Here is a 26,269-nt window from a genome sequence, read left to right on the forward strand (position 1 = left end):
GTGTAGGAACCACCTGCAGTTTTCTCTACTGTTTGCCTCTTTCTCAGAACCCCTCATACTTTTATTATTATTGAGTTCTGGAAACCATAACTCTGTTTACTCCACCACACCTTTGTTACTTTTTGTCTTTTAAAACTCTTCACACAAAATGTAAACCTCCAAATCCTTTTGTTTATTCTAGTCAAACCAACTGCACACCAAATATAGAGCCAGAAAACATACAACTGGGGGTAGCCAGTTAGCTCAGTTGGTTAGAGCGTGGTGCTGATAACACCAAGGTTGCTGGTTCGATCCCCGCATGGGCCACTGTGAGCTGTGCCCTCAATAAAAAAAATAATTAAAACAAAAAGCATAAAACTGGCTCCTAGAAATCTGTAAGGCGTTTTAGGTTGTCACAATCATTGTGAGGAGAGGGAGATAGTAGCATGTAATTGGGATGCTAGACATCTGCAATGCAACAAACCTGCACAATAAAATATTGTCCCACCTTCCATCAGACTTTTCACTGTCCTGCCAGACACCTACTTACATGTCTAAGGCCTAGACTCTAACTCCATTTTACATAGGCGAAGGAATTTTTTTGAAGTTTTAATATGAATTAAAATAATAATTCTTCTGTGTGAAAAACAATGTAAGATTATACTTGATAGAATCAGAACTTTACCAAGAAGTTATATACCATTTTGGAAAAATCATGCCACCAACAGGAAACCCTTTGATGCTTCAGGAACCAATAGAACACACCGACTGCAACTGTAGCTTTTGCAATTACAGTTATTATTTATGCATACAAGCAAACAACTACTTCTATTTTCTACTATAGACATGCTTTAGCCTTTATATTTTGAAATGTATATTGTTATTTTGCAATGTTTCTCCTGTACATTACAGCTGGGATGTTATGTTTTGTTTTGTTTTTAAATTATGTGTGCAGATGAGCTGTATTATACATGATTTTCATTACACAACAGTATTTTTAAAAAGGCTATTCAGCAGATATAAAGGGATGTGGATGCCAATTCAATTGAGAACCACAAACAACGGGCAGATTTCCCGTTTGCTTCTCAGTCTGCTGTTGACACTTTGACCACACAATACACAACCTCATTTTCATTTTCAAGGAGCCTAAGCTTTTTTTCTAGAGGGACCCTAGTAGTGTGGATGATAATAAAGGAAACTTGTATGGTCCTTAGAAATAGTCTCGCATATGTCATCTCTTTTGATGCTCACACGAGTCCTATTGGAAAAGCAAATAAAATCTCTTTTTAAAGATGTTCCTCACCAACTGTAAGTGTATTATAGTAAAAACGAAAACAAACCAAAAATACTTTACTCGAGCCGCTGCCGTATCTTCGCTTATGAGCTTTCAGAGATTCCCACAGATTAAGCCACCAAGACTTTCAACCAGGTGAAACCTTAAACTTTTTTCTTTAGGGCTTATTTCTGCTCCTATAAACAGGAGAAAACGAGATTTGAGAAAAGTTAAGCTACTTGCCCACGGCTCTGAGAAATCATAACATTTCAAAGCAGGGGAGTAATAATACAGAGGAAGGACTATTTTATTACAGGAGTTTTTCTCACCGCAAATTTTAGGTGAAAAGTCTGTCACCAAAGGCAAACTCAGACGTGGGCTACAGGGGCGAGCCCCGCCCCCAGCCCCGCCCCCAGCCCCGCCCCCAGGACTGTCCGTGGCGCTGCCTGACTGGCGTCCAGCGCAGGGGACCTCGTGGGGTCCTTGGCGCGGCCTCCCGACGCACTGCCTGAGCGGGTGCGCAGGCGGCTTCCGGTGTGGGTGACGAGTGGTGGCCGAAGCAGGGAGACATCCAGAGACACTCAGGCAGGGACCATGGCGGACGGCGGCTCGGAGCGGGCTGATGGGCGCATCGTCAAGATGGAGGTGGACTACAGCGCCACGGTGGATCAGCGTCTGCCCGAGTGCGAGAAACTGGCCAAGGTGAGGGGAGGCCGGCTGTCTGTTGGCGGGCGCCAGGGGCTGAGTCACGGCGCGGAGCCTGCTTAGGCCTCAGGGGGCCTGAGGGCTGGAGCGCGCATCCCCCCATTGCCTGCCCAGCCTGGGTTGAGCCTGCCTTAGTAGGACACCCCAAGTCGGCCTGACCAGGGAGACTCCGCAGGCGGGGTACCTTAGTGCATACAGCTTTCCAAATTGTCCCCAGGGCAGATGGTTACTTCACCCCGTAGGAATTGGGGCCCGATAGCACTTTTTGCTTTTCCTTGCATACTCTTTAACGTTTACGCTAGTATTTTCCCAAGGGTGTAGGCCGCTTCAGCATTCAGGCTAGATCAGAAGAGTTTGGGTCTGTTGCTCTTGCTGAATCAATTTATGTCAAGTCGTTTGTGGTTCACGGCGACGTGCCTGGCATTTGGCCAGGAGAAAAGGGGCAGGAAAGTGATCGTATGAGGTGATGAACACAGAATCCCTGTCCTTGAGGAGCTCGTGTTGTACTTAAGGAATCAGGCAAGTCGTGCATGGTGGTGAGTCCATACAAGTTAATAAAGTGTTGTTAAAACATAGGGAAGGAAGCTGTTCATTCTGACTGGTGGAATAAGGGACGGTTTTACAGAGAAGCTAGGGTTTGTGTTGGGCCTTGAAGAATGAGTGAGGTTGGTTTGGGGAGGAGTCACTCCCGTAGCAGGAACTACAGAAGTAAAGACAAACAGGCACCAAAGTGTAGAATAACCTAATCAGAGGAGGTCATGAACAGTAATTCAGCCCAATTGCTTATCATCTCCCCCAGAATAGAAATTTTGCTTGATCCAAACATTTGTCATGCCCCCTACTATGTGTCAAGCAACTTCGTGTATCATTTTACATATAAAGAAACCAAGGGTCAGAGTTATATGCCCAACGGTAGTTAGTAATAGGTGGAACGAGGGATTCAAAACTTGGTTTGCCTGACTAGGGCATGCGTGGTTGTTGAATCAGCTCCATCAGGGACAGTTGCTAAGGATTATTCTCAGGCCCCCTTAAATTCCTTGATCAGTCTCCAGCCACAGACATTTATTGCTATTCACCTGGGATGCATTAACTATTAGGGTTGTAAACTCTCTCAGGAGTTTACTACATAAATACATTAAAGCGTAATAAACTCAAGGATAGGAGGACCACCAAGTCATACTTCACATTTAGTTCTTAGAAACCTTGTGAATGCTTCCCTTTTTCCCAAAAAAGAATTTAGTGGGGCTTTACAAAAAAATAAGGATAGGAAAAGATGATGAAATTGATATACCTGTTTTTCTTAGGTTTAGTGCACTTGATGGAGGGGAGCCATAAATTCATCTCTGAGCTGTCTAGTGTAAAGAAACATCATCAATTATATAAGGGTTAGAAAACTCAAATACCTACAGTGCCAGGCAGATAACAATAGCTGACATTTATTGAGTAGCTTCTACAGTGCCAGGCACTCTTCTGAGTGCTTGCATGGATTAACTCATTTGATCCTCACCTTAACCCTATGTGATAAGTATTATTATTCTTATTTTAGAGACAACGGGCTAAGACAAGGTGAGTTACATGCTCCAAGGTCATAGAGCTAGTAAAATGATGGGCCAGGATGCAAACCCAGGCAGACTGATTCTAGATCTTGTGCTCACACCATGCTATGCTGCCCAGTGAGCCACATGTGGTAAAACCCTGAACACCTGCCCAGGGAAGGGGGCAGTAACTCTTCACCTCTAGTTATTCTTTGCCAATTGAGAATAAAGGCCAAGCATTTTAAACTCTTCTATTTTGAGGGAGAAATCAAGAATATGGATTTTCATATGAAATGCCTCAATATTTAGAAACTGGACACTAAACTGTTTTAAAATACTATTTGAGCCAATACCATGTAGATCAAATAATACATACCTACAATCCAAAGTCAGCCCCTGAACCACGACTTTGTAATTAATAGGATGATAGTGTCCATAATTGCACATAAGGAAGAAACCATTTGCTTCAAGAAGTGCAACTAGTCCTAGAACTGAGCCCTGGGAGAAAAAAATCTTCCCATTAACTCATTTCTTCTGATAGCCTACTGTGTGCAAGACCTAGTTAGTGCTAGACATTGGGGGGGGGGTATAAAAATAATTAGACAAAGATCTTGCCCTCAAATAGATTATAGGGCAGTAAGAAAAACGTATTTCACTGCTACAATTGTTCTACTGCTGGCATTTATTTAGGACATGTTTGTTATGTTCAAGACAGTTGAAAAGATTGGCGACTCAAATGCCAAATGCCTTTTTAGTTGTCAAATGGAACAGAAATGTTTAAAACAGGGAATGTTGGGCCTGTTTAAACTAAATAAAATTAAAGGCAATTGTATTCTGATTTTTTTTTTTTTTAAGCCAGTGTGCCAGTTGAACAAAATAAAGTGTACGTGTGGTTTGCTTTTGTTACGGGACAGAGGGGGAAAAGGGCTGGGAGATGGTAGGTTATGTGTTTTTTATCTATACGGACCCACAGTTTTTAACTTTCGGATTAGATGTTTGTCTTACAGGCCTAGTTAACTTTTTAAAGGTATGTTTCTCTGTTTTGCTGTTTATTCATCATTTTATATTATTTTTTAACCATTCTGCCAAACATAAATTCTGCCAAAGACTATACTCATTTAGCATTGCATTTCTACATTGGAATGTATGGAACACTTGAGTATACATTCTTTTTTTGAGCCCATCAATAAAACTGAAGAAAGTTTTATTTATTTTTTTTATTTTTCTTTCATTTCTCCCCCCCCTTTTTTTTTGCAGGGGGGGGGAGGGAACAGGACTTTATTGGGGAACTGTGTACTTCCAGGACTTTTTTTTTCCCCCCCAAGTCAAGTTGTCCTTTCAATCTTAGTTGTGGAGGGTGCCATTCAGCTTCAAGTTGTTGTCCTTTCAGTCTTAGTGATGGAGGGCGCAGCTCAGCTCCAGATCCAGTTGCCGTTTTCTAGTTGCAGGGGGCGCAGCCCACCATCCCTTGCGGGAGTCGAACCGGCAACCTTGTGGTTGAGAGGACACACTCCAACCAACTGAGCCATCCTGGAGCTCAGCGGCAGCTCAGCTCAGCTCAAGGTGCCGTGTTCAATCTTAGTTGCAGGGGGCAGAGCCCACCATCCCTTGCGGGACTCGAGGAATTGAACTGGCAACCTGGTTGAGAGCCCACTGGCCCATGTGGGAATCGAACCGGCAGCCTTCGGAGTTAAGAGCACGGAGCTCTAACCGCCTGAGCCACCGGGCCGGCCCCTTCTTACATTCTTAAATTGAATATATCCTTTGGTTCTCTTTCCCCTTAATGTTTTTTTTTTTTTTTTTTCCCATTTAATTTGGTTATCTGAAGCCTCTTCTCAAGGTTAGTATTAAAAATAAAGTGAAATGTAAAACATTCTGCTGATTGTTCACAGCTTGGACAAAAGACTCCTTTAAGAAATGGGTCATTTAAAAGTATTAGATTGGCATTAAATTTCAACTATTTGTAGTAACTTTGTATTGGCTTTTTCTTACTTGTTTAGGATATTTAACTTAACATTTCATTAAAAGATTGGGTCCATTTAGGAGTTAAATGTCATAGCCAAACAGAACTTAGATCCTCAATATGTATTGATGTTAAACTCCTTGGTCGATTATCTCATTTACAAGGATTATTTTAATGAGAATAATGAGTCATAAAAGGCACATGTTGTAACAAGTTGGTTTTGATAGGTCTGGCCATCTTGTTCCTCTGTTGAAAGGCAGCATTGAGGAGGTAGAATTTCACGAACTATGAGTAGATAGGAAAGGAAGGAGAAAGATACTTAACTATAGGTTTGAACATGGAAGATTGGGAGAAAAAAGTGGGATGATTAGAGAATTGGAGTTGTATGTAATGAAGTTGATGGTCATGTCCCTCAAATAGCACTGAATTGTCAGCCATGTAATTGTCATATCCTACTTACTGAAACAGTAAGAAACAAATTGTAAGCCATTAAGATGGACTGAATAGTCCAGGGCAATGTCGATTTTTTCAATATGTACTATGTACAAGTTGGTGCAAGAGAAACAGCAGTTAATTAAACAAAGTCCAGACCCAAAGGAGCTCTGAGACCACGTAGGGGGCAAGACATGCACGTGAGTAACTGTGGCACAGGAAGAAAGGGATGTACCATAATATCTCCGGAAGCAACATATGTGCTTGGCCAGGTGCAGACTGGGAGCTAGTAATACAATGGTGAACAGCATAGACACGGTCCCTGCTCCTACAGAGTGCGTTCTAGTGAGATTACAAAATCAGTAAAGATTAAAATAGAACGGAGTTTGGGGTCCTTGCAAAGTAGAAAGTCACTGCGCTTGAGTGTTAAAGAAGGAGGTGGTCAGTGGGCTACTCTTTTAGAGAGCATTGTCTGAGAACACCTTTCTGAGGTGACAGTTGGTGTTTCATTGATACCTGCATACAGACAGTAGCTTTAGAGCAGGGTGTGATTCCTTCAGATGGGGGGGTTCAGTTCTTTAAAACCCATCCTTCAGAATTTGAATGACTCACAGTAGACTACCCTCTGTTGATCACAGTCATGTGACTAATAGTAATTGCAAAAGTGACAGGAGGTAACATGAGTAAACAAATTATTTTGCATTTTAACTATTTTTGCACTACTTTTTTTTTTGCCAAATAGTAACCATAACCAATTATTTTGGTCGAAGCAAAGGTGTGATTTAAACTAATAGGTTTTTAGTTTAGTAAAGGAAACATTGGACTAGGAAGCAAGGGCCCTGGGTTCAGGTTCTGTTGGTTTTGTGACTGCGCTCTCTGGTCCTCAGTTTTTTCACTCTCTAAGGTACAGATTATTGGACTAAATAATGTCTAGCAGTCTTTCCAATTCTAAGATTCTTTAATATTTTATGATTTATTAGCCTCTAACTTTGGGGAATTTATAGGTTTGTTTTTTGTTCTTTTCCTCTGATGGTCATTTAGCCAGCATTTATTGTATACATGCATCTATAGAGCTTTCAGAACTGGTACTCCCCTTTGCATAGGAAGCATTATTAAAATATTAGTCATCATGTGTTTCAGATTCAGTTAAATAAGTTCAAACAGTGGCCTTACAGTACATACTCTATGATGCATTGAAAATTCATAGTTTAAAAGTATCTTGGAAAATATGGAAACAGTATTTTGAAAAGTCCAAACCCTGTTTTTGCTCTTAATTCAAAGGTGTTTAATTAGTTTCTCTCATCAGTAAAAGAGTGCTCTATGAATGTCATTAAATTTTTTTTTTCATTTTATGGTTATAAAAACAATTTCTAAATAAAATTCTCATCATTTTCAATTCATTCATTGTTATTAATACCAGTACTGTAAATGCAATTTTTGTGCTGTGGGTCGATTTTGTTTTTATCAAAGTTTGTGGTTCCTAATAGGATGGCTTATTTTAGTCCTGGTGTATTATCATTTAGGTTTGTATTATTTGAATTTTGTTATTCCCGTTCCTTAGTATTCCCAGGGAGAATGTTTTGTTTTTGCATATAAGATAGAAATTATTATCAGTAGACCAAAAAGGGGTGTATTTCATTTGGATCAGTATCTGCTTAAGAGCATGACTTTTGGTATAGCACGTGAGGGTATCATTAGGTGGTCTTCATTTCTTTTAAGCACCATTATTTATTTTTAAAGTCATTGAAAAAACAGTGTTTCCTATCTTTTTACCATCAAATATCCTTTTCATTTCTCCTCAAAACTTCATTTAAAATGTTATGATGAATTTATAAAGAAATCATTTATTTTTCCCATTTTTATTCTTTTACCCCCCTTCTTCCCCCCCCCCCCACTCCGGTTCAAGCTGTTGTTTCTCAGTCTAGTTGTGTAGGACACAGCTCCCTGGTCCAGGGGCTTATTATGAGCCTTGCTCTCCCCTGGCTGAGGCAGTCGGTCGCCAGTTGTCAGTCAGCCTCACGGCAGCTCTCGCTGGCCACTGGCCACTCATGGTGGCACATGGTAGCCCACGGCAGCACATAGTAGCCCACAGCAGCACACACCAACTCCGGCTGCTCACGGCAGCCCAGCTCCAGGGAGAGCTGTTGTTCACAATCTTAGCTGTAGAGGGCGCAGCTCACTGGCCCATGTGGGAATCGAACCAGCGATGTCGGGGTTAGGAGCACGGCACTCCAACCACCGGAGCCACCGGGCCCCTCATTTTTATTCTTTAGAGACACGTGACTGCCAGTTAGGAGTCTGTTTAGAACAAGATAAACAGGTGTTACCACACTTGATAAATTAGAATCCAAAACAAAGACTTGATGTTTTTCTCAGATGTTAAATCATTGTTCCATATTCAATTTCCTTTAGGTATTTTGAAATGTTAAAAACAGCTTGTAGGCCCCAAGTTGGAAATCACTGGCTTACTTAATCCACTGGAGAAGCAAGCACTGTTATGAAAAATGCAAACGTTGTTATGGGGGTGGTCCTATTCCTCAAATAGGCCATTGATTTTTTTCTTTTCTGTGTCAGTAATGTCTCATTTTAGACTAGTTATTTGGTTATGTGTTGGTGGTGATGTTTTCATTGTTCATTTTAATCTTTTGTTTTAGGAAGGAAGACTTCAAGAAGTCATTGAAACCCTACTCTCTTTGGAAAAACAGACCCGAACTGTGAGTAGATTACAGTGAAAACCGCAGTTACCAATAATTTCATTTAATATGGTTCCATTAACTTTTAATATATTTTCATTTTTACAGGCTTCTGATATGGTGTCTACATCCCGTATCTTAGTTGCAGTAGTGAAGATGTGCTATGAGGCTAAAGAATGGGATTTACTTAATGAAAATATCATGCTTTTGTCAAAAAGACGGAGTCAGTTAAAGCAGGTGAGTTCATGATTACTCAAAAAACAAATACATTTGCATTTAAGTGTTTTCTAAAAGCACTTTTAGAATATCTTTCTCTGAATCAGTTTTTTATTTTTAAGAAAATTTTTTGTTGGGGGACAGTGTGTTTCTCTAGGGCCGATCAGCTCCAAGTTGTTGTCCTTCAATCTAGTTGTGGAGGGCGCAGCTCAGCTCCAAGTCTAATTGCTGTTTTCAATCTTTAGTTGCTAGGGGTGCAGCCCACCATCCCATGAGGGAATTGAACCGGCAACCTTATTGAGCTCACGCTCTAACCAAGTGAGCCATCTGGCCGCCCCTGAATCAGTTTTAAATCTGTTAAATCAACATAACGATTTAGAGTTAAGAAATTCTGTCCATATTCTCAACTGCTTTTATTTTTGTTTTTTTCTTCTAGTCTGTATATTTGCATATTTTTATAAAGTTGTAGTGAGAGTTCTATTTCCATGTTGCTCCATATCTTCGTGTTTATTTTAAATGGTTGTGTTATAATCCACTAATCTGTAACTTATTTAATTATATGTCTTTTATTAAACATTTAATATTAAACTTATTTTTGAGGCCATTTCAGATATTTTGACCATTCGTTTTGTTTAAAGATTATGTACTTTCTCTTTGGGTGTTTTTGTGGAGCTGAATTTTCTTCACTACTTCCCTGTTCTGCTTGAAATATATTTAAATGGTCCTCTGTAGAAGTAGATTCCACTTTTTACATTTATATTTCATCTTTAAAATGCTGTTCCCTGAGTAGTTCCTGGGTTTTTATTTTTTGATTTCAAATGATAAAGGTAATGACATTGTAAAATAGGGTAGTAGTGGAACCAAAAACGGAAATAATAGGGTTCTTCCCTATGTAATAGGGTCCAAATCCCTTATTTTATTAGTCGGCTGCTGGAGTGAGCTTAGTGAGTTAAATTATTTGTTGCCAAAAACAAAGTTACTGTAATTGGTTTTCTTCTTTTTTTAGATAAGCTTACGTGCATAAAACTTCACCGTTAAAAATTAACATAGATTTAATTGAGGCAATTAGTACATGTGAATGTAAAATTTACTTAAATATGCCGTTTGGTACTCAGTGCTATGGTTTGAGAAACCATCACAGAGTGATTGAAAGACCAACATAGATAAACCATCATCTTCCTCTGATTTACTAAGAGACTTGGGTTGTATGGGACAATTTTAAAAGGTTTACTTAATTAGAAATTCTGGGGCAAACTGGCTTAAACTAAACAAAAATATGTGTTTTATATAGTATTAATATAGTTCAAAGCATGTATCCTCAAATACAAATTTGATTTCAAAGTGTCATAACATTTCAGAGCTATTAGAAGGGACTGTTTAACTGTTACTTTTCTGTTGGAGAAGCTGAAGTTTATATATGAGGCTCTTGGAATGTGAAGAAACGCGCGAGTAACCTATAGTTTAGTACAGAATATAAATCACAAGTAACAACAGTACATCTTCAACAATCTTAGAATTTATCAGATTTTAAAAATTACTTGGGCACATACACATGTGTGCGCGTGTAGCAATATATAGTAAGTGACATAGAATAGTGAAAGGTACTAAGAGATGTGAAAGGAGGAGGAGAAGAAGAAAGTTTTTGATTATGTTTATTAAGGAAGGCTTGGAGAAAGAGGAGTTTGCCTCAGTCTCCCGGCTGGCAGGTGACATAACCAGAACTGGAACCAGGACTGCTCTTTTTGCTATAACATGTCTTCATAGCTGTGGAAGGTGCCTAGGGACTCAAAATTATGTCTTTCCTTTTCTCGTAATTACTTTTTATCTAAAACTTTTCCTTTTAGGTAGAAAAGTAAGACTTAGAAAGTAATGTTTCTTAAAATAACCTTTTTTAAATTGCTTAATGGTTTCAATTCACTATCTGTCACTTGAGCACAGGGCATAAACCTCACTCCACCCTAACTTCCCCAGTGACTTACAGTGTTCAGTTATCATTAGAATCTTGATTGTTTTGTTTTTGCTTTTAACGTATCTGATTTCTGTTCATGTATTTTTGCACAGTAGAATTACCAAGTTGTATTCCCTTCTAGAAATCATTATTAAAATTAGTTTTAGAGGGATCATATGTTTTGTGAGATACTAGGTGTCCCAGAGCCTTGCACTTCTTGAAAGAGTTATACTCTACAATAAAACTTTGCTTTCTGCAACCCTTGGGTCTCTGAGCAGCAGAATTTTCAGATAATTAAAAGTCTAACCTGGGCTACATGAACATTAAATGTTTTTGCAAGATATACCATGGGATTTTTTTTAGTTTTATTGTGGTATAATTGACAGCAAAATATTCTGTTTACTTTTCTATCATAAAATAATAGTAATATAATTTAACATTTTCTTGATGACAAAGAGTCCTAATTATTATCAATGATTATGATATGCTGTTTGGAATCTAGATTAGGAATTGACAAACTATGGGCCGTGGACCAGAACTCACCTGCCACCTTTGTATATAAGTTTTTGGAACGCACTGTCTGTGGCAGCTTTGGAGTCACAAAGGTAGACGGAGACCCTGTGACCCACAAAGTCTCAAATGTTTACTCTGTAAATATCAACAAAAATTTACAGAGAAGGTTTGCTGACCCCTGATCTAGATCATAGAATGTTAGAGCTGGAGGAAATGCAATCCAACCTCCTGATACCTGTGAGGAAACTGGACATGCTTTTCTGTGTCTCATGTAATGAGATGAGTATGGATGACTGGCTCCCCTCCCCACCAGATGATGGAACTGCTGTACCTTCTTCTGCCACTGACTTTTTTTCTTCAGTCACAATATCTGCTGGTCATTGCTGTACTCTTCCCACAGCCATTTTTGAACTCAGCTTTTCTCTTTCTTGTTTTTTTTAAACCTTTAGTTTGTTGCCATTTCTTCCATGCCTTTCTGCTTGGCTACAAAAAAGCTAGCTAGCAAGCCTTTTAATAGACGTTACTAGACATGCCTCGTCTACCTGTCCTTTTGCGTCATCAGTTCACCAGTTGTGCTGGGGAGGTGTACAGTCTTTGCACTTGAGGGTTTCCTAACCTTTATGAATTTGTTACTGGGTAGTCAGTATTTCTCAGCCATCAGGGAGATGTTAATGTTCTTTGATGTTCTTTTATAGGCGTTTCAGTGTGTAGTTACTTGGGAATACCACATTTGACTATATAGCACATCCATCAATAACATACTTTCTTTTCTTTTCCTGTCTGAGAAATGAATTTTACTTATGAATGGTTTCTGTTATTTTAGGCTGTTGCAAAAATGGTTCAACAATGCTGTACTTATGTTGAGGAAATCACAGACCTTCCGATCAAACTTCGATTAATTGATACTCTACGAATGGTTACAGAAGGAAAGGTGAGGTGTCTATTGCATAACTCATAGTGTTAAGTGCTTTCTTACCTGTAGTCAGAGATACTTACATATTTAGACATTTTATATTAGTATGTAAAATACGGTTAATTCTTTACCCTGACCTACATCTGTTTGAAAAAATCTATGTTTGGGATAGCTAAGTTTTCACTCTAGTATTTAAATTACTAGAGTATTTGCATTGTAAGATTAGTTTTCAAAATTTCACTGTCTTTCCAGAAATTATTTGTATTTCTTTTGATGCTCCCTCCCCCCAATGTCATGTTTCTCTAAAAAGGGCAAGTATGAAATGGTGACTATGGTCGCTATGTTTCTTTCTAGATAAATTTTTGTGGTTTGAAACCAAAACTTAGCTTATATTTAACTTTTTGTCCCTTTAACTGTCAATTCAGTAAATGTTACTGAGTATCTGTATTGTGCTAGGTCCAAAATAAGCAAGACACTCTTCTTTACCTCAAAAATCAGTCATAGAAACCGTTGCTGTGTTGTGTGTGCCTTTAGCTCCTATAGCACGGAAGTAGGGACTGACTGGTTAAGGTGCTGGGGAAACCTCAAAGAGTTGGTGATGGCTGAGTTGGCTTTTTAAGAATGAATGGAAATTCTACAGGGCTGAAGGTAGGGAGAAGGGCATTTTAGACATAGGAGAAATTATATATAAAGATATCAAAGTAAGAAAAACATAGTACATTTAGGAAACTGCAAGTAGTTTATTATTGGAGATTAGGTTTTGGGGTGGAGTGGGGAAAAGAGGGAGCTGCAGAGCAAAAGCTAAACAGGTAAGTAAGCCTAAGCATGAAAATTAGCTCGCTAGGCTTTATATAGTTATATTTTTAGTGTCTAATCTGTTGGAAATTATAAATCCACTAATATTACATATAACTACAAACATGCTAGAAACTTCAATACTTAGCAAGACCAGATATTTTTGAAGAAAGTAGCCTTGTACTTAAAGATGACTCAAAATTAGTATTGGTTGACTTGTAGCTATTTGATGGCATATGCTCTTTGTAAAGTGCGCTATTCTTCAAATAATCAATTCTTATCAAGGCACTTTCCATTTTCTGTGCCATGTGGTCCTATTAATGTTAAACACAGTGATTTCATGTTTTAGTTCTCAAAGCTGCAAAATACAGGTAAAGTTTTATAGAGACATTTTCTTAAAAATTAATGTGCTTGTGAAGTATAAAATGTCACACAGCTCTGTTAGTATGTGGGGGATAAAGTGCACATAACTCCAGGAGAAATACTCTTATACCTAGTTTGAATAATAGTGCAGTTCTGTCTTTAAATTTTAACACATTTCTGTAAGAATTTTGATAATAATAAGCTTCTCGTATTTGTAGATTTATGTTGAAATTGAGCGTGCTCGACTGACTAAGACATTAGCAACCATCAAAGAGCAAAGTGGTGACGTCAAAGAGGCAGCCTCCATTTTACAAGAGCTACAGGTAAGATGCTGCGTTTCAGAGCGCGTAAAACTTTAGTCATTAGTATTAGTGGGAATAGCTTGTTTTGGCACCTTAAAACTTTTTTCTCAATCACCAAGATTAAGAGTGAGTTCAATAGAGTGTGAGGTTATTCAAGTAGCTGGAAATAGGGTAATTATGGTCCCAAATAAATATAACAGCTAAAGAAGTTTTGAAGAAAAATTAGGATCAACAAATTAATCTTGATACTGCGCTTGTTATTTATTTGCATTCTCTTTAGAATTTAAATAAAATCAGTAACTCGTGCTATGTACTTATGCCTTAGGGATTTGCTATTAATCGTTGGCTTTGTTCTTAATGATTATTTGAGCGGTGGTCATTTCTTAATGACTGTTAGATAGATGGTTTAACAAAAAAAATTGTATCATAATTTGCCATGTTTCAGGACACTTTTTAAGAGATCTTAAAATGAGACAACAAAGAGCTAAAGAAAACCACATAGATTCTCTCATCAGAAAAATGTACCTGAACTGTGCTCAAAATTTGGCTAATAATTTTAGCCCATCAAGGGCTCCCCATTAAGTTAAATTGATTTTTCTAACTTTTCAATCATGCACCTTGTCCATGTTAGCTAAAGGAAGGGAAAAATAATACTAGAAGGCTCTTCTATGCTGTGCATTATCATTGTTTGTTGTTTTCTTTTTAAATGGGGAAGAGTGTGTTTTTCCAGGACCCGTCAGCTCCAAGTCACGCCGTTGTTTTTCAATCTAGTTGCGGGGGTTTCAGCTCAGCTCCAAGTCAAGTCATTGTTCTCAGTCTAGTTGTGGAGGGCGCAACTCACTGGCCCTTGTGGGATTCGAACCTGCATTCTTGGTGTTAAGAGCACTGCGCTCTAACCAACTGAGTCAACCGGCCGTCCTTTTTTTTTTTTTTAACCATGTCCTATGTTCTGAATATACTTTATCTTATTCAGTGTTCACACACAACACTATTTTTATGCCCATTCCTCAACCAGGGAACTGAGACTCAAAAAAGTTAAGTAACTTGCCTAAAGTTGTTACTGTGCAGTGGTCGAATTTAGATTCGTACTAGTTCTGATTGGCTTCAACCTCTTTTTTATTTTTATTTTTAATTAAAAGATTTTATTTTATTTTTTTTTAGAGCAGTTTTAGGTTCACAGCAAAATTGAGTGGAAAGTAGAGTCCTCATGTACCCTCTGCCCCCACACACTGTCACCCTCCTCCACTATCAGTATGCTGCACCAGAGTGGTACGTTAGTTACAATAGATGAACCTATATTGTAACATCATTATCACCCAAAGTCCCTAGTTTACAGTAAGGTTCACTCTTGATGGTGTACATTCTGTGGGTTTAGACAAATGTACCATGACATGTGTCCACCATTGTAGTATCATACAGAGTAGCTGCACTGCCTTAAAAATCCTCTGTGCTCTGCCTGTTTGTCTTTCCCTCTCTCGACCACCTCGCAACCACTGATATTTTTATTGTCTCCATACTTTTGCCTTCAACTGTTTTTCAACTACGATGATTATATGCTCATAATTCAACATTACCTATGAAATATTCTTGCCAAAAAAATTAATCGCAATTATATAAAGAGTCAGGTGTATAATATAAGATCCAGTCTTATATCATAATATATCATATTATGTTATATAAGATCTGGTCTTATTTTAATATACTATAATATTTTAATATTTAATTTAATATATTAATTTTTGCTCCAAAAGACGCATTAGAGCTGATGGTCTGGCTAGGTCTTATTTTTGGGGAAACACAGTAGTAGCTTTATTTATGATGTGCAAAAGATGAAATCAGCCCAGATAGTCTTCAACACATAGATGGATAAACTGTGGTTCCTACGTACAGTGGAATACTACTTAGCAATAAAAAGGAATGAATTATTAATATATACAACTTGAATGGGTCTTTATTTCAAAGCATTATGCTGAGTGAGCAAAGACAGTCTCAAAAGGTTACATACTATGTTTGAATTCTTTTTTTTCCAGTTACAGTTAACATTCAGTATTATATTAGTTTCAGGTGTACAGCATAGTAATTAGACATTTATATAGTTTATGCAGTGATCCCCCTGATTAGTCTAGTACCCACCTGGCACTATATATATTGTTGTTGCAACATTATTGATACATTCCCTATACTTTACATCCCCAGACTATTTTGTAAGTAGCAATTTGTATTCTTTACCCCTTCACCTTTTTCACCAGGCTTCTCAATCCATCAGTTTCTTCTGGCAACCATCAGTTTGTTCTCTGTATCTATGAATCTGTTCCTGGTTTTTTTTGTTCATTTATTTTGTTCTTTATATTCCACATATAAGTGATACTGTATTTGTCTTTCTCAGTCTGGCTTATTTCACTGAGCATAATGCCCTCTAGGTCCATCTATGTTGTATGTTTGACATTTTTGAAAAGACACATTTGTAGTGACATAGAATAGATTGTTGCTTGTTGGGTTATGAATGAGGGAGGCATGTATAAGGAGTAGCATGAGGGAGATTTTTGTGGTGATATAACTTATATCTTGATTGTGATGGTGGTTACACAAATCTATAAAATATGTTAAAATTCATAGAACCTTACACCGAAAGAAAAAATCCATTTTACTGTATAATAATTTGTTTAATTATAATTTCTTGGAGGAAACTAGCTTTTTCTATCTTCATCAGCATTCTCCCAATATGCATGAAAGTTGTTTATCAAGGGTGAATATTCTAATGTGTATTTAGTTTTGTTGCAACTTAAAAATATTATAAACTAATTTACTCTGGTAGGTGGAAACCTACGGGTCAATGGAAAAGAAAGAGCGAGTGGAATTTATCTTGGAGCAAATGAGGCTCTGCCTAGCTGTGAAGGATTACATTCGTACACAGATCATCAGCAAGAAAATTAACACCAAATTTTTCCAGGAAGAAAATACAGAGGTAAGCATATCTCTTACTATAAATTTACTTTAAAAGTGTTTTGGGGGGGGAACCTCATAAACACCAATTTACTTTGTCAATGTTTTTTTCAGAAATTAAAGTTGAAATACTATAACTTAATGATTCAGCTGGATCAACATGAGGGTTCCTATTTGTCTATTTGTAAACACTACAGAGCAATATATGATACTCCCTGTATACAGGCAGAAAGTGAAAAGTGGCAACAGGTAAGAATATATATTCTTTCACTTGACATTGATGCTTATTTGGAACAATTTGCATTTTTTCTTTTTGAAATAATTTGAACATCAGTAATTCTGTGCAATTTTATGATGCTGCTTTGTATTCAGTGTGTTGATAATTCAGTTTATCCTGATTCAGACAAATTGTGACAAATACTGCAAATTATCACGTTGGAAGAAATGTAGGCTTATTATTTAAAATATGTATAGCAGGTCACCTAACAAAGGTAACAGAGAAAGACCTAACATTACTTTGGAAAATTATTTAACAAAAATTATTTTAAACAGCTTATATGTGTATAAGCTGTGGAATATGTGTATTCCACATTTATGCTGTTGACTTGTTTAAGAACTTTTTCTTTTATAAATTTGTTTGTTAAAAAATGTCAGGGTAGGTAGTAATTCAGATTAGCAAAGATTTACTGTAATACTTTTATGAAAACTAAGTATTAATATTACTTAAAGACACTATGTAAAGAGCAACCTGGTAAAAAAAAAATTTCCCTCAAAGATTTTTGAGTACAATATTAAAAATTAATATATTCAATTATTCCATGATTTTTCAGTTCTTGCCAAAGTTTCCATTTTGTTTGCAATCTTACATATAATCTGTTGTGTTGTACAACTTTTTTAGGCTCTGAAAAGTGTTGTCCTCTATGTTATCTTGGCTCCTTTTGATAATGAACAGTCAGACTTGGTTCACCGAATAAGTGGTGACAAGAAGTTAGAAGAAATTCCTAAATATAAGTAAGTACTTTTATAATTAGTTTAGTATATCTTAGTAGAAGCACCATTTTGAAAGAAAATTGGTTAACCTAAATATAGTCTTCTTAGTTTGTGACTGATAGATTGTATTAGAGAATAAAACTAGAGATAATAAAGTGGTGAAATGTATTTTCATACTGCATTAGAAATTAATGTGATGAGAATATTACACATATTTTAAGTCACTTATCAAGTAGAAGTTTTATTTCAAGCAATTTTAGCAGCTTTTGGTTAATTAACCATTTGATAAAGTTTTGTCGTTGATAGTTTGGGGCTTTGTGATTTTCAGAAATACATACTTCTGAATGTCTATTAGATAAAACAGACATACACTTCATCATAAGCACAATGGGCTTTTATTTATTTTTTTCTTTAAATATTTATTTGGGGGAGGAGATACCACATTTCTACTGAATTAAGAGAAGTATTTTTAACAGTACCGAGATCTTTTATTTTTTTACACTTATCATGCCATGAATTCATAGGGAATGAGTTCTAGCAGCTCAGGGTTCTCACAAAGTGTGGCTCTCTGGGTGGGGCAGGCTGGCGTTTCAGTTGAACCCAGGTACCTTTCTCTTTGGCTTCGTTTTTTGATCATTTTCCTTCACATGTTTCAGGAAGCCATCTTTGCTCTTAGAGCTCTTAATGTGCTCAATACGTACATTAATTCTCTTGGTGAGAATCTTGCCCTCAACTTACTTGTTTACAACAATGCCAGCCACATCCTGGATAACACTGTAGACCCTTCCAGTTTTGCCATGGTAACATTCGTGGGCCGTTCCTTTTGAACGGTGCCCATTCCCTTGATGTCTACAATACCACCTTTCTTATAGATTCATGTGTATGTGGCCAAAGGAAGAACTCCATGTTTCTAAAAGGCCTGGAGGACGTACAGCAGTGCCTCTCCTTGCCCCTTAGTGTTGGTCTTTTTGGCGAATTACTGGAAGATGGTGGTCCCAGCCGAAAAGCTGTTTTTTTAAGCTATTTGTCTTATATCTGTTTCATTAAAGTTTACAGTCATTAGTCCAGAGATTGGCAAATACAATATAGGACGGAGCAGAATGTTAAGTATGGAAATGCTCTATTCAGAATTACTGTGGGGGAAAAAATGGTAATAAAATTGGTAACAATAATTAACTTGGTTCTTGTTCTACAAATAAAAATTTATAAAATACAGTCTTTATTGATATTTAAAACTTGCCATTATATTAGATGAGAGTGATATTACAGATTGGGAATATTAAGTTCTATACAATTTACAGGGATCTTTTAAAGCTTTTTACCACAATGGAGTTGATGCGTTGGTCCACACTCGTTGAAGACTATGGAATGGAATTAAGAAAAGGTTCTCTTGAGAGTCCTGCAACTGATGTTTTTGGTTACACAGAAGAAGGTGAAAAAAGGTGGAAAGACTTGAAGAATCGAGTTGTTGAACATGTAAGAACCTGGCATGGCAAAGATGACAATTTAGAAGTAAAGTTTGGCAAATTTGAGCATTAACTTTTATTTTTTAGGTTTGATAATCAAATTTTTTTGGATGTTATATCCTTAATTCTTCACTTTACGGTTGTGGGTTTTTTCCTGTGCCCAGTGTGGTAGTGATGTAAGGTTGTTGTTCAGATGTTTATTGTATATTTCCCAAAGCACATCAGAATTTATCGCGTCCTTCTTGTCTTCCTCCCCACCCCACATTTTTGGCTTTTTCAGAAAAGATAACTATGTGTTAGTATGCTTTATTTTGAGAGGACCTCTCAAGAATCCAAAATTTCATAGCATGTAAACCAGATAGAATGTCTTAAGAATGTGAGGGAGGGAGGGAGGGAGGGAGGGAGGGAGGGAGGGAGGGAGGGAGGGAGGGAGGGAGGGAGGGAGGGAGGGGGATGTGTTTTCTGTGTGATTCTCACTTGGTAGTTTTGGAAATGGGTAACATGTCTTAAACCTTTGATCTTCTTGGTGTCACTACAAGTTGAATTATGTCAACATTCATTCACACAACAAACACATTTGTTGTGAGCCTTCTATGGGCCAGACACTGTACAAAGTGCTGGGACATGGTCGCTACCTTACAAAAGCTTAAAAATAAACCATAAGGAAGATGCATTTATAAATAAAAATATTATAGTACAAGTATATAGAGAGTAGAGGGGAGCATAAGGAGGGAATTGATTGGTTCTACAAGGAAGAATGGGCAGCCTAAATTCGTAGGAATCGACGTGGGAGGTGAGATTTGTGAGAAGAGTACAGTTAGCAGGGAGACAAAGGAGAGCAGTCCCTCGAGGCAGACAGGAACATCTGAGCAAGGGCGCAGAGGTACAAACCAGCAGGGGGACTTGGGAACCGCCAAGAAAAGGAAGGGCTCAGTGAGAAAGGAAGCTGGAGTTGTAGAAAGGGTCTGGATCATAACAAAGTTTGCACCCAGTAGTGAAAACTGCCCAACTCAGGATAATAACTAGGTTTGTGTTTTACAAAGACTCCTCTGAGAGTCAGTGTGGAGAATGGATTTGGGCAGAGAAGCCAGACGAGAAGACTAGTTCAGTGAGGGGCTATATGAGTTTGAATTAAGGCACTAGCCAAGGTACCGAAGAGGAATGGACGGAATGGAATTATTTTAAGGCAGAAAATCCGTAGAATTTGGTCACTGATTAAATTTAAGGATGAAGGAAAAGGTGGGGTCTAGAATGATTCTCATGCTTCCTGAGCGGTTGGTGTTGCCCTCGACCCTGACGGAGATGGAAGGAGGTGCAGCTTCAAAGATGAGCTCCCTTTTCTCCCCACTGCCCTCCATGTTTCCTTGTGAGTGCTACTCTGGTAATAATAAGAATAATAAAGAGGAGTCTATCTTTAGAACCATTTCCAGTGAAAATTAGAGAATTTAATTTCTAGTTATCTTGATGCAATTATAATGGTAGTAAAGTGATGTTTTGAGATCCCAATTTTTAAAATTTTTAACCTTTTAAACATTTGTGTCATAATTAGAAAAGCTTAACCTTGGATTCGTGCATTTAGCAAAAATATTTTAATACAGTTGTATTTTTAAATCACTAATTTATGTAAGATAAACCTGTATTTTGACTATATGTATTTTAAAAAGAATTGTGGAGAATACTCAGAATAACTTACAAATAACTGCAGAAACCAAAATGTCTAAATATTTAGTTACTGAAGTTTAGAACTAGCATTCTTCCAGTGGTGGGTTACAGAAAAAATAAAAGCTCTGAGTCTGACATTTTAATTAAACTTATTTGGATATGAAAACAAATGAACCTTTAGCTTTGACAACTATTGCATGTCCTCCCTGCCCTCTCTCCTCTCCCCAGAATATTAGAATAATGGCCAAGTATTATACGAGGATAACAATGAAGAGGATGGCACAACTTCTGGATCTATCTGTTGATGTAAGTAGTAAACGTTGTTTGTTATTTGTAGCCATTCATTTTCAATATCAATCAACTTATAAAAATCAAGTGAGAAAATCAGTTTTGTTCTATTTAATTTTAAGCTTAGGTGATAGTTTCCCCAAGATACCTTAAGTATCAAAAAATAGCCTGAATATTGGTTTAGTTACATTAATAATATTTATATTAGTTAAAATCTTCACTTAAATATGTTAGTTTTCCATTGATTAATTTGAAGTCCAAGGAATATAGTCTATAATAAATCTGCCTAGGTTCCCAAAAGTGAATGAATGGTTAAAATAAGAGCTGTGAAGGAGACTTGACTGCAGTTCACCTGAAAAGGTCCCACGACGTGCCTTTCAGGAGGAAGCATTGTAGAACAGAGTAGTTCAAGTTGCTTTTGGTAGTAGGCTCTTTCCCAGCACCAGCGGGGTTACCTTTGCAGGGAGGCAGATCAGACTCAGCCCTGACTCTGAGTGACAGATTCACTTCATTTCCTAGACTCTCAGTCAACTAAGTCCATTATTATAGGAAATCAGCAGTTGCTAACTATTAATAATGAATTGTAGCCCTGCACGTTTTTTTTGTTTTGTTTTTTTTTAAATTGTGGAATATCGGGGAACTGTGTTTTTCCAGGCCCTATCAGCTCCATGTCAAGTCGTTTTCAATCTGGGGGGGGGGGGTGTGTGCGGGGACAACTCACTGGCCCATGTGGGAATCAAACCAGCAAACTTGGTATTATGAGCACTGTGCTCTAACCACTGAGCAAACCAGCTGCCCAATCCTGCATGTTCTTGGGTGAAGAGTTTAGAAAGTGCTTTCCTTAGACATTGTTTATTGTCTATAATTACCCGGTCTTAATCCAATTTGTCTTTCTCTCTTGCAGGAGTCAGAGGCTTTTCTCTCGAATCTAGTAGTTAACAAGACCATCTTTGCTAAAGTAGACAGGTTGGCAGGAATTATCAACTTCCAGAGACCCAAGGATCCAAATAATTTATTAAATGACTGGTCTCAGAAACTGAACTCATTGATGTCTCTAGTTAACAAAACTACACACCTCATAGCTAAAGAGGAGATGATACATAATCTACAATAAAGGTCTCGATGCCCTTAATGCTTTTAGAAAAGTTAAAATTGGAAGTCATTTAAAAAAAAAAGACTGTTATGGTGTATATGTTGGGGTTGTTTTTCCTATTCTCAGCTCCTTTGTCTAAAATTTAAAAGATAGTGAATATGTTTGGGGTACCTATCAACTTTTCAGCTCCCTGATTTTATTGTTAACTTTGCGTTTGCAGTTGGTACAAAAATACAATACATTTTTATTGTCTGAGTGCTCAAAAAATTGTGTCATAACTTACCCAAATATTTTTCTATGATTTGAAAATTTTTTAGCTATTATTTGTTTTCATTCGGCTAACAACCATAATTACAATAAAAGCAGTATATGCACATTTATTTTCTATGGTTACCTGTGTTTCTGAACATTTTACGGGGTAGTGATTTAAGTGTTTTTTAAATAAGTTCTGTTGTAAAGCTATGAATTATTTTGTAGAATTTAAAAAGTAACATAAGTAAGAACATTTGGGATAGAGTTGTGATCTGAGAAGAATTTGTGTTTTAGTATTGTGGCAGAAGGTCTCTAGACGGTGTAGAGCTACCTGGTAGGCTGTAGACTTTTTTTTTTTTTTTTTGAGTCAAACTTGTTTCATCACAGTAGCTTATTTTTACCCCTTTTCCTTGATTTGACCAGTTGTTGAACAAAATCAAGTAATATCGTCTTGACACAATTTAACACACAAAGTCATTTTTATAAGACTTTGTGGCCTTAACTTATAGATCTGATTAAATCATTAATGCTCCAAATTCATTATCTCTATAGGAACTTTAGTTCCTTCATTTGAACACTGGATAACAACTTAAAATGCCTTTTAAATGACCCCCCAAAAAACTTCAGGCCACCCTCTTAGCAAATGCGATAATATTAACATTTTTTACAGACTTAAAAGTAGTTTTACTGTCAAAAGAAATGTCTGAGATCAATTAACATGAGCAAATTTTGGAATTTTTAAAAAATTTGATTTATTTCAGAGAAAATAGAAAAATGAAACAATGTTAGACGGTTATTTAAAATGATGTTTCAATGAAGAAAGTATGAGGTCTGCTTTTTTAAAAATACAAATGCAAAGAGGGGAAAACATTCTGGAAACAGCATTTCTCATAATTCATTTTCCATGTAATGGTCACTAAATTGTCCTATTTCATGATCCCATGGCTGAGGACAATTGTGGGACCTCCGCTATTTATGCTGAGTCATTGTGAATAATAATATAGTATTAATCTAATTTTATTGTTTAGAAATTTAATGTATTGGTCACATTAATAACATCAACATCTGCCATCACTTATCTTTAAAAACTAACCAAAAATATGTCAAGTTCAGAAACTTCAGAAGTTCACACTAGCGGTAAGCATGGTTTTAATTTTATTTTGAATGAAATGGATAGAAAATAAAATTATTTTGCATTGTTAATTTGTAAATCAAGTTGGAGCTAATGCGAATCTAGTTTCTCATTAAGTTCATCTTTCTAGGGATGCATTCCCTTTTGTATTTGCCAAACCTAGACTATTTGGCTAAATACGTTGCTATAAAGACTTCAGATGTTCCTCCTTGGTCTTTATTTAACATGCTAACCCTCAACTAAGCTCTTTGTGTATTCTGGTTTGGTGCCACTTGTAACTATGTCCCAGTGACCCAATCCCACTTGACTTGATTAACTGCTCATCCATTTCTTTGTCCAAGCAAATTTAAGAGTTTTTACCAATTTCTTAGTGTTACAAAGAAAAATCCATTAGCCTAGGGCAGTAAAATGAAATTTTTTTTTAAACCTAAAATCCTGTTTTACATTTCAGACCTAAAGCCGGCGTTTGTGAAAAGGATAGAACCACTTTATTTTAAATATGGAGAAGATAATAGTTGACTCATCATTTTCATTAGATTACTAACCAGCAGGAGAGGTGATAAGCCTCTGGGGTTTTTTGGTTTTTTTAAGTGAAACACCTTTTATCCTTCTATTTCTGTATAATTTATGTTTTTATTTTAGAGTTCAATAGCTATTTCTGTAATTATCCTCAATTTCCATGTGCTTATTGAATTATTGAAAAACTCATCTTTAAAATTCATACTGCTCCATTTTATCTCTTACAAGTGTTAAATGTTTATGATAAAGTGCATATTTTAAATTGTTTTCAGCTCCTGGATATAGCTGCAATAAAAGCACTAACTTGTGGGTATTTAAAAAAAACCTGGAGAATAAACTCATACTTTAAAAGATTACTTCTCTTTTCAATTCTCTTACTGTTTAAAACAAAAAGCTATAGATAATTTTCATTTTTCTTTCAAAATCATGTTACCTGTCTAAACCCTGTTTTTAATTGGCGGAAAAACATTTTGCACGTTTGTTTTAAATGTCAACTCGTTGGCTTTTTCCCCTGAATTCTTTCTGATTGGGGGTTGGTGACAGGCCATGCCTCCTTGTGCTCTTGACCAGTGGTTGTCCAGCTCAGCGCACATCAGAATCACGTGCAGGGCTTGTGACAACAGATTGCAGGGCGCCACCCCAGAGCTTCTGATACATTAGTTCTTGGGTGGGGCCCAAGAATTGTCATTTCTCACAAGTCGTCTGGTGGTGTGAGTGCAGCCAGTCCATGGACTACACTTTGAGGACGACTCTTCGTGACACCACTTGGGGTAAGCGCTAGAAAAGAGCTATGTTGGGGTTTTGAAATATTTTTCTGGGAAAAACTACTGAGTGAACATGGACATCAGTAAAGTTAGGATTGTGCGACAGCATGATGCCTGTCCGGTGCCTTTGTTTTTGAGGCTAATGATTCAAAAGTCTGCTTTTATTATGTTTCCTGACATGTAGAGAAAAGTTCTCGCTTTTTCAGTAGCTATAAAACAATGTCCCTACCTTGGGGCTTATACTAATTACTATGTTGAGAAAACCGAATGACATCTCTTTGAAGATTGCAGAAGTTTCACCATCTTGCTATTTTGTCTAGAAGATTGGGAACCATGTTTATCACTGTATCCGTCATTTCTGTTAATGTAGTGGGAATGTCAACTCCTTCATTGTCATGCCTCGCTGGGATTTTTTTTGATTCTTCCAACTTTACCTTGTAAGCGTGCAATTTAGTAGCATTAATTGCACTCACAGTGTTGTACAGCCACCACCACTACCGTGTTTCCCCCAAAATAAGACCTAACCGGAAAATAAGCCATAGTATGATTTTTCAGGATGCTCATAAAATAAGCCCTATCGTGTCTTTTGGAGCAAAAATTAATGTAAGATCCGGTCTTATTTTCGAGGAAACAGTATTTCTAAAACTTTTGGATCACTCCAAACAGAAGATCTGTAATCATTAGGCAGTAATTCACCAACCCCCTTTTCCCAGCCTCCAATAACTTCTACTTTCTCTTTATGAACTTACTTATTCTAGGTATTTCATATAAGTGGAATCATATTTGTCTTTGTGTCTGGCTTATTTCACTTAGCATAATATTTTCAAGGTTCATCCATGTTGTAGCATACATCAGCATACATTCGTTCCTTTTTATGGCTGAATAGCAGGCATTCCACGGTGAATATACATTTTGTTGATTCATCTGGTTGATGGCCACTTGGGTTGTTTCCACCATTTGGCTAGTAGTGCTGCTAGGAACATGGTTGTACAAGTACGAAGTCCTGTTTTCAATTCTTTTCGATAGCTCTGCATATTCCCTTTAAAAAAATAGATCCAGTGAAAATGGTAAAGATTGTGCACAGAAGTTCTTTGTACCCGTCACTCAGTTTGCACATTGACAAAATCAAAATGATGTTTGTGTACAAAGGAATGGTGTGATAGACCAGAGGGGCCAATTCCTGGCAAAGCTGTTAATATTTTAAATCTCATCCCAGCAACCAACCATAAAGACAAATTCCTCCCTCAAGAGCTCATGTTCTCTGGTACCTGCTATCAGGGGGGTCCACCGTCAATGGAATAGGAGCTACCAGTGATTCGAGGTATCAGACTTTCAGCCAATAGAGAGCATGTATGTGCATGAGTCCCCCCTTTAAGGAGTTTAATATTTCTAAATTGAGTAACCTGTTCAATTTCTTATCTTAATTTGAACTTTGGACATTGAATTGTGAAAGAAAACTTTCTGGTTTCATAATGCCCCCCCCCACTTTTTTTTTTTAACGCTTCAGTGTCACTTGCAAGTGCAGCAAGT

General features: G+C 37.1%; 1 protein-coding gene and 1 long non-coding RNA gene across 2 annotated transcripts; one reads left to right on the top strand and one right to left on the bottom strand.

The window, feature by feature from the left end:
• Positions 1 to 840: 840 nt before the first annotated feature.
• LOC109448013 (uncharacterized) lies at positions 841 to 1,666 on the bottom strand. Its single transcript, XR_002137453.2, has 3 exons — positions 1,582 to 1,666; positions 1,334 to 1,449; positions 841 to 1,237 (listed from the first exon to the last, which is right to left on the bottom strand). It is a non-coding gene; the product is annotated as an uncharacterized LOC109448013 (long non-coding RNA).
• Positions 1,667 to 1,759: 93 nt separating this feature from the next.
• On the top strand, positions 1,760 to 24,331 carry PSMD12 (proteasome 26S subunit, non-ATPase 12). Its single transcript, XM_019733041.2, has 11 exons — positions 1,760 to 1,954; positions 8,542 to 8,601; positions 8,689 to 8,817; positions 12,081 to 12,188; positions 13,547 to 13,651; positions 16,446 to 16,595; positions 16,688 to 16,822; positions 17,472 to 17,584; positions 18,865 to 19,039; positions 20,920 to 20,997; positions 21,884 to 24,331. Exons 1-11 carry the CDS (start codon positions 1,847 to 1,849, stop codon positions 22,091 to 22,093), a joined length of 1,371 nt encoding a protein of 456 aa, XP_019588600.1. The 5' UTR covers positions 1,760 to 1,846; the 3' UTR covers positions 22,094 to 24,331.
• Positions 24,332 to 26,269: the final 1,938 nt, after the last annotated feature.

The sequence above is a fragment of the Rhinolophus sinicus genome, linkage group LG15 (genome assembly GCF_036562045.2).
Source record: "Rhinolophus sinicus isolate RSC01 linkage group LG15, ASM3656204v1, whole genome shotgun sequence".
In the NCBI taxonomy this organism is placed as follows: domain Eukaryota; kingdom Metazoa; phylum Chordata; class Mammalia; order Chiroptera; family Rhinolophidae; genus Rhinolophus; species Rhinolophus sinicus.

Coding starts and splice junctions, on each gene's coding strand:
- PSMD12 (XM_019733041.2), top strand. CDS start 1,847: ATGGCGGACGGCGGCTCGGAGCGGGCTGATGGGCGCATCGTCAAGATG. Junction 8,602..8,688: donor TGGAAAAACAGACCCGAACT/GTGAGTAGATTA, acceptor TCATTTTTACAG/GCTTCTGATATGGTGTCTAC. Junction 20,998..21,883: donor TTCTGGATCTATCTGTTGAT/GTAAGTAGTAAA, acceptor TCTCTCTTGCAG/GAGTCAGAGGCTTTTCTCTC.